The following is a 7,787-nucleotide window of genomic DNA, read 5'->3' on the forward strand; positions in this document are numbered from 1 at the left end:
GTCTCTACTCCTTCACTTCCCTGCCCTCATGGAAAACCACATGTTCCTCATTCTCTCAATTTGATCAGGTGTAAAGTTCTCGTAGCAATCATCAGATGAATAGTCCATAAAATTGTGGATTGCATCCAGACCAGGGAGGTCTGGACATGAGTCTTTCTGAGCCGGACAACCATTAGTCGGTTCAGATTGTTGTGGGGTGTCGTCTATATAGTCGCCTTCGTTATTGGATGAGCAAGTGTCTCCTTCAAATGTATGGAGAAGTCCGTTCCAGTGCCCAATCTCGTGGACGGCCGTTCCTCCTCGGTTGTAATGCGCTAAGGAACCTCCGGGCATAGTCCTGGCCAGGACGTTACAGCCGTCCTTTATATAGGTGGAACGTGGGCTACTGGCATTCATGCTTGGGTCAGGCAGAGTGCAGAAGCCGAGTACGCTGGACGATAGAGTTCCCATCTGTCGCGCAGAGACATCGCGCAATGCTCGAGCACCTCCATCAGATGAAATCTGAAGATCTGTCTGGAAATAAACATTAAGAGTGCTGTAACTCCCACGGCGCAAAGCACTCTTCATGGCAATTTCATCCTGATTGTGGGCCCATGTATCATTCACATGACGAGTAATGCCTTTGAGGCGATAAGATATGGTGGCATTCTCATATGCCTTTTGTAGATAGATCAACTACACTCGAGTTAATTTGTAGGGACAGGGACCTAGGTGATAGGACAAAACAAACCTGGGAGGCTATCATCTGGTCCGAAACCGAGTTGGCCGCAGCCTGGCTGCTCACGATATGAAACCATGTTTCTATTTCAATCGTGCTTTCGGCCTCTCGGGTCTCATATACAAAACTCGAGTTCGTTCGTGGTATTGACATGCTCAGCCTCCTAAACTCTGCTTTCAGTCGTTCGCTGGGCGCAGGCGTGGCACAGAAACCGCGGTCTAAAGACGACGCGCCGCACAAGACCTGCATACCCATCATGATGAGCACCAACAAAGGGCATATGAAATTCCGAGCCATACTGGTTTCTTGAATAAGATAATAGTTTCCTTTGAAGGAATACCCGAGTGAAATAAAAGAACAGCAAGCTGTTACCAACAGCTACGTGGAATGTGTCGCTAGCCAAGTATAACAACTTGGTCACAGGAATCCTAGGTGCTCGAGAATGCCGTAGCTAGGGGTAGATGCCCGGATGGGGAGAACAGAAGCAGCCTTCCCAGGGATGCGTCTGATGAGAACAGCAACTGATTTGGTAGCTTCAATCAATTTGGTGTAGACAAATATGAGGACATGAGCCAAGCAACTCCGTGAACAAAGGCATCAAAAACATCAGAATCCGATTTTACTGGCGCGATTACCATGTAAAGAAAAGACAGTCTTAAAAAAAAAGAAGGAAAAGACACATTACATTCCTATGAAAGAGACGACGAAACGAACACCAGGAAATCCCTATGGAGCATGGGATCCAAATCTGCCATCTCTTCCAGTTGAGGTAGCAGGACTGCCATAATCGTTGTTCCAGGTCAAATAGGTGTGGTCACCGAGTTTTCTGGATAAAGCGCGGATTAGCAGTGTGGTTTTCGAGCTGCAGAATGGCCAATTGAGGCTTTAATGCGTACCTGGGTCGTACTAAGTGAGCAATGGTGAAGAGCGCGCCGAGAACAATGCAGACACCACCGACGACTACATACGCGATCCCCATAAAGGGATTTTGGCCGCCGATAACAGTTCGAGTGGAGATTAGTATCGACTTCGTACCACCGTACTCAGTGACGGGAAAGCCTACTTTGCCATTAGCAACCTTGGTAATTGCTGGGATACTCAAACGTACGGTCCTCAATGTCGAGCTGGTAACTTCCCGCAGCCATGGTTGTGGTGTCGTTTCGCCGCGACAATTTGCTAAAAGCCGGCAATGCTGCGGTTCTCATCCATACCATGAACTCTTCATCCTCGTGAAGATTGGGGATTCCGTCAACGTATCCATTAGGATAGCGATCATGCCAATTAGGCGGAGGGACCACCTGCCATTTATTGTACTGGGTCTTCTTGATCAGCTGCTTGTCGCTGTCCCACGCTATACCTTTATTCGTCATGTAATATGTCTGAGCATCGTCGCCGTTCAGGAGCTCGGGACTGCTAATTGTGTCATTGAATAGCGAATTTGCAATAAGACCACATGGATAATACGCTTTCCCAGAATGGTCAAGCTTGAGCGGATCGCAAGATCCTCCACTGATAGTTTCGTTGTCGACGGCCTTTCCTTTCAGCTGATCGATATCGAGTGATTTGACATATCTGCGATGATTCTGGTAGAAGTTGGTCAGGCGATAGTACATGAATACGGGCGGTTCTAATTTATCAGGAATTTCGAAAATCAAGCGACAGACGGTTGTCCCATTCTTGTTCAGGCTCTGCCAAGTCGGTGTTGATTGTTCATTGCTCGATTTGAACGAGGTTTTCACTCTATCTGAAATTGAGGTTGGTTGGGAGGATGCCTTGCTGGCGCATTCTGAGTAGTCTATGACTATCTCCTGGACCTGGGGGATTTTAGCCTCCTAGACGTAATAGTTGTTGAAGAAACCAATACCTGCGAGCTGGCCCATAGTAGAAGACCACCGATCGGGGCGAAAATGACGCCAATGACAAAAAAGAGAGGCAACACGCTCTTAGGGGTCAGGATTGGCCTGCATGTGTCAGCTTTCTTAGCTGACTGAGTTTCCATCGGGTTTGATTCCTCACTGCCAGGCTTTTAAACGCTGCTGCCGGAAAGCGGTATCTGTTCATCTTTATCAGACTGAAATCATGCTATCCCAAGGGTGGTGCTGTCCTCACTTGCTGGTCTTCTAGTCTTGGACTTCTTGTCATCGCCAGACCCCCCATGCTCTTCATTGTTGTACTCCGTACGAGTGGCTTCTGTGTGAGACATTTCGAATGAGATCGAGCCCATACGACGCCGGGCCTAAGACGCGGATTGCTAATGGATGCGTTCCAATTCAAGTACCCGTTGAGGCAGGCGTTGCACGATGTCCATAGGCGGGCCGGGTGGCGTGGAATTGAGGATCCGGAAATCGGAAACTGCGTAGTTGGCAGGTAAAGCTTCCCAGTTCCCATAGTCGGGTAACTGCCGTACTGCCGCAGCATCTGTGCATGGCTTGACTGGTCCTGAAACTAGTTTGCTTCAAAATAATACATTTTGCTTGATCTGTCAGAATTACACAATGGTCTATGGTTTTTATACTAGATATGGGCCGTGGTTTGTAGATAAATTGAATCTAGGCACGATGCAGACAATTTACTAGCAAGATAATACATATTCTTGATTCTGGGTTGAAAGCAAAGGCAGGTATGTGCCCTAAATGAACATGACCAACCCCGCGCCGGAGGCTTGAGTAAATCGCGGCACAGAGACTTGATTGTAGCAACATGACCCAAGCCGACATGAACATACTATTGCAGAAATGGAATGGGGAGAAGCCTGAAGCAATCGGGGTATTAATTATAAAACACCAATGGTTAATAAAATGCATAGAACACCGCAATGATCGCTGGGCGGCAAGAAGTTCTATGCGATCACAGGAAGGCTGCTATGTCTAGGTGCAAATTTAAGCAATATACCACAATCATGGTTAGTGAGTGATGAGGTTAACAAGCGCGTGAACAACTGTGATATAACATGATGCACTGCCAAACTTCGAATACCGGATTGCTTATTACCCAGGAGGAAAGGCGGTAGTAAGACGTCTTCGATGTAAGAGATAAGTTGAGATTCCAAGCCCTACTGTTGTCGATACTGCTGAAAATGTTCTGGGTTGAACCAGCCCACGCGTTCGTAAGCAGTCCACAGTTTGCTTGCCTTGTTCACGTCGATCTTGCAGGCCTGTTGGGCGTCTGTCTTTCGAAACTCCTTACCAACATTTAAGGCCTTGACTCTAGCTTCGAAGATCCGCCGCTTGCTGCACAAATACGTTGCGCATGAGAGCCTCAAGGTTGCTGCCAGGCTAAGCTCTGCTGAACTGAGTAGATCCCTGTCAGGGTCGAGACTGAGGTCTAACACCTGCCCTTTCCAGTCTGCTTTCAGCGCCTTTGCATTGCCACCAAGAGTCTCTATCGAAGGAGAAAAATCTTGGATGGAGCTATAGTCGATATCGTCTCGATTAGTTCCTATAGTGCGAGCTTGCCTCGCGCTTGATGGCGGGAGGTCAAAACTCTCAAGGATTTTCTGCTTTGGTGTAGACTTCGGTGTTCGCTTTACTCTAGAGGCCCGTTGAACACGAGGCTGTGCAGCCAGCGCCCTTTTCGCTGGTGCTGGTGCCAGTGTCTTCAACTTGGACTCGATTGACCGTGGGCGACATCGGTTCATCAGTAACAATTGACGCTCTAATGTCTCTCGCTCCTCTTTAGCCCATGCTGCTGGATTGCGATTGAATTGCGAAGATACGATCGGTACGCATGAAAGAGCTAGAAGATACTCGTCGCGCGTCGGCTTATTTAGTTTGTTCTCGAACATCGCCATGTGAGAATTGATATGTTGGTTGACCAACGCTTCCGCGGTGTTGGGAAGCATGGGCCCAAACAAAGGTTCGTCAGTGGCAATGTCATTTATAGATTCATGTCGGGGGAATAGAAGAGGATCTCTGGAAGTGCCAACAGCATCTTTGTCAATTTGTTCGGAGACATATGATTTCCTCTTTTTAGTTCCAGCATAGGGCGTAACAGGAGGGGATGGCAAGTCCATTTCTGATTGAGTACGCTTCCGATTGCCTGGGATAGGAGGAAGTTCCATACTATGACTATATGCTGGATCCTGCGACAGTGTGAAACTGGACATCGTAGTCGGATTGAAGACCTCCAGAGGTTTCGACTCTGGAGGCGACATCAGACTGGAAACGGATGGGAGACGACTCATTTTGGCCTTGTCGCTTGGTTTTAGCGACGAGGCAGTACTGAGTGAGGTCATCACGGGGAAAGATTCCCAGGCCCCGGTCACAGGCACGGGCAAGGGTGAGTCAAAGTTTAGGGTTTATAGGAAATGTTGTTGAAAGCAGAGATCACTGCTTTTAAGGTCAGCCCTGGGTAAATGTAATCTTCGAGTACAAGGCGGAAAGGTGCTATGGATATTGATAGGGTGTTAATGGAAGTCAATGGAATTGAGACCTGATCAATGCTGGCAAAACACACGTGCTGTTGATTTGTCAGGGCGCCCTCTTTGTCTGGTGGCAATAAGCAGGTATGATTTGGGTCTCGGCGATAAGGCTCACAATGGCCGAGATGAATGGATACTAGGTATAAGGCGAGGACAAATATTTCCTGCTGTTGCCTTGCGCTATGGGGGAAAAGGGTTCGCAAAGAGGGCTCACGAGATCTTTAAACCAGCGGAATTTGATCTTTCTTACTTCCTATGAACCCCTTTTCCAAAAACAGGCTAAGGTAAGTATGAGTCAACGCGCCGATGGCTGGGGGCTGAGGGACTAATAGAAGCAAATTCAGCAGCGCTCATGGGATTGCGGGGTTGGCGCGTGGCGGCATTGGGAGGCAAATATTTCATGTAGAGCCAGTGAGCCAGTACCTTGGTCTATGATAATCAGGAAGTTGATTGTGTGGAGGCTGTGAACCTGATGACCTGCAAAAGTCAGGGGAAGAAATCACTTATCACTGATGTGTTATGTGTCACTACACTCGCACGTTAGCAGCAGAAACGATGATGCTATGGGGCATACCATATGATGGGGCGGGTCGGTCGATGATATGCCACATGACGACAACCACCTTGGAAAAGCGGGGTCATCATTGCTGGTCATATGTACTGTACTCTGTACTGTACCTTGTAATAGAAAATGTGTGTGCGCCTGAAGCTTTCACTTCAATTCAATGCTTTTTCTGATTTGGCCACTTCCGGTGAGGGGCAATGAATCCACTTGGCGGTGTGTGTGGTACCCGACAAAGTATGCATCATCTGAGCTGATTGGCGTAATCGCCGGGCTGCAGGTTTACTACTCGGGTTTCAAAATATGTACAGAGCATGGAGTAGGTTAGTAGTTCTTGGGTGTACCAACCCACAAATGATCATTAAAAGTTATTCCCTCTGCTACTCACAGTACTCGTACCATGTACTATGGGCATGTACTCAGTATATCAGATGAAGGCTTCCAATCACGAGTTATTTCGGTGATACAGAAACCACGTGAATAGGTTTATCGTAATTGGAATGTACAAGTATATAGTTATCTATTCGTATGACTAAAAGCATACTAAAGGATGCCCTCCCAGCTCGAGAATCTATGTATATTGTCTCACAGGCAATTGCTGAGCATGATCTGCCCCGGGACCAGGATTAAAGACGAGCTAAGGTTTAGGTTATACATTCATGATATAACTATATGTATATGTTCTGGATACCGTTTAACTAGATACACGTAATGGTTACATATACTTGATCCAAGAGGTATAATGCTAGATAGTTGACAAGTGAGATTATCGCTTAGGATATTCGTCCAGGCATTCGTTGGCGGCTGACTTCGTAATCAACGAGCATCATCGCAGCCTGTGCATATTAGGTAGTTCAAGGGCTTTTAGGTGCTCTGTGCTCTGCAATCTTAGTTGGTAATTGATACAGTAAAGTTGCCAGTTGCAACAACAACTGCGGCCAACAAGCTGGAAGAGAACCTTCAAAATTTGGGTAATGTCTCTGCTTTCTTCATTTTAACAATCTCGTCAATTAGTTGGACATTAAGTAATGCCTGTCGGGCTGCCTCGTCCCCTGCGATAGCCTTGTTAGTACCCTGGCCGGAACCGAGATGCTTGTTGTGCCAGCCCCATCCGGTAAGATATACCCCAACATAGAAGAGCTGTGTCCCCTTCCCTTGCGGCGAGGGAGCGCGTTCATCAGCGTAACGAAGCTTGACGCCCTTTCCCATGATCTTCTTAGCAAGCGCTTCCTTGGCATGCAAAGTAGACCTTTGGTCGCCAAGTCGCTCAAGCATCGGCAACCACAGCTTTGTCAACCATTCTTCAGCTATACCATAGCCGTCGCTTGGACTAGACAAGACGAGACCCGCGACATATGCTTCGAAAATGTCCGCCTTTGTTTTTGTCCACCTTTTTGGTTGATCCGCGTAGTGCGACGGCACAGAGGCTTTGGTGTCAAATCCATATCTTGTTGCAAACTCGGCTAATGTATCATTTCTTACGAGTGTCTCACGGATCTGCGATATTCGACCAGATGATATATCCTGAAACTTGTCCCAAATAAGTCTCGTGGATATGACTTCAATGTACGCATCGCCAAGGACTTCAAGGCGATCGTATGTGGCGCCGATGTCATTCTTCGTGCCTGGATGCGTGAAAACCGCGTTTCGGAGGGCGCTATCCGAGATCCGAGGCAGATCCGGGAGCTGGGAATTATGCTTGTTTGCTATGATCTGGGAATTCTGATCCTGTGAACTGTTGGATGAAGGAACATGGACTTCTTCGTGACATAGGGCGGCATCGAGCTCTGTGAGAAGCCTCATAATATTTGAAGCTGCCTGACTGTTCGTGATCATTGAAAGGCTGCGGTTGTCGATAGCGTCGCGAACCACAGCCTTCAGGTCAGAAAATGCTTTATCATGCTGCCCACGCAAGATGGGTGGATGTTGGGCGCGTTCTGGTGCATTGCGCTGCTATTGTCAGAATTCAAAACATACAAGTCCGGTATTTAGAGCTGTGGGTCACCTTTGTCTTTTTATCATTATCAGTGGATGCTGGGGAAAAGACAGACTTCCTTTTCGAAGGCATGTTGGGGGATTTGTGTACA

The 7,787-nt window shown here is 47.6% G+C and overlaps 6 protein-coding genes across 6 annotated transcripts; 1 reads left to right on the forward strand and 5 right to left on the reverse strand.

The window, feature by feature from the left end:
* Positions 1 to 12: 12 nt before the first annotated feature.
* On the reverse strand, positions 13 to 1,015 carry BO66DRAFT_335430 (zinc metalloprotease; the record flags this gene model as incomplete). The annotated part of the gene is made up of 2 exons (XM_025644242.1): positions 13 to 675; positions 731 to 1,015. 2 exons carry the CDS (start codon positions 1,013 to 1,015, stop codon positions 13 to 15), a joined length of 948 nt encoding a protein of 315 aa, XP_025498638.1.
* A 225-nt stretch (positions 1,016 to 1,240) lies between these two features.
* BO66DRAFT_395985 (CDC50/LEM3 family protein) lies at positions 1,241 to 2,926 on the reverse strand. The gene is made up of 5 exons (XM_025648360.1): positions 2,828 to 2,926; positions 2,583 to 2,771; positions 1,827 to 2,532; positions 1,615 to 1,777; positions 1,241 to 1,544 (listed from the first exon to the last, which is right to left on the reverse strand). Exons 2-5 carry the CDS (start codon positions 2,715 to 2,717, stop codon positions 1,445 to 1,447), a joined length of 1,104 nt encoding a protein of 367 aa, XP_025498639.1. The 5' UTR covers positions 2,718 to 2,771; positions 2,828 to 2,926; the 3' UTR covers positions 1,241 to 1,444.
* Positions 2,927 to 3,174: 248 nt separating this feature from the next.
* BO66DRAFT_231340 (uncharacterized protein) lies at positions 3,175 to 3,646 on the reverse strand. Its single transcript, XM_025642758.1, has one exon. It carries the CDS (start codon positions 3,520 to 3,522, stop codon positions 3,268 to 3,270), a length of 255 nt encoding a protein of 84 aa, XP_025498640.1. The 5' UTR covers positions 3,523 to 3,646; the 3' UTR covers positions 3,175 to 3,267.
* Positions 3,647 to 5,044, reverse strand: BO66DRAFT_231353 (SWIRM domain-containing protein). Its single transcript, XM_025642759.1, has one exon. The coding sequence runs from the start codon at positions 4,950 to 4,952 to the stop codon at positions 3,771 to 3,773; it is 1,182 nt and encodes a 393-aa protein (XP_025498641.1). The 5' UTR covers positions 4,953 to 5,044; the 3' UTR covers positions 3,647 to 3,770.
* On the forward strand, positions 5,045 to 5,557 carry BO66DRAFT_231449 (uncharacterized protein). Its single transcript, XM_025642760.1, has 2 exons — positions 5,045 to 5,422; positions 5,483 to 5,557. Exon 1 carries the CDS (start codon positions 5,137 to 5,139, stop codon positions 5,395 to 5,397), a length of 261 nt encoding a protein of 86 aa, XP_025498642.1. The 5' UTR covers positions 5,045 to 5,136; the 3' UTR covers positions 5,398 to 5,422; positions 5,483 to 5,557.
* An 832-nt stretch (positions 5,558 to 6,389) lies between these two features.
* On the reverse strand, positions 6,390 to 7,778 carry BO66DRAFT_384902 (ribonuclease III). The gene is made up of 2 exons (XM_025646109.1): positions 7,706 to 7,778; positions 6,390 to 7,650 (listed from the first exon to the last, which is right to left on the reverse strand). Exons 1-2 carry the CDS (start codon positions 7,766 to 7,768, stop codon positions 6,661 to 6,663), a joined length of 1,053 nt encoding a protein of 350 aa, XP_025498643.1. The 5' UTR covers positions 7,769 to 7,778; the 3' UTR covers positions 6,390 to 6,660.
* Positions 7,779 to 7,787: the final 9 nt, after the last annotated feature.

Source organism: Aspergillus aculeatinus (genome assembly GCF_003184765.1).
Source record: "Aspergillus aculeatinus CBS 121060 unplaced genomic scaffold BO66scaffold_73, whole genome shotgun sequence".
NCBI lineage: Eukaryota > Fungi > Ascomycota > Eurotiomycetes > Eurotiales > Aspergillaceae > Aspergillus > Aspergillus aculeatinus.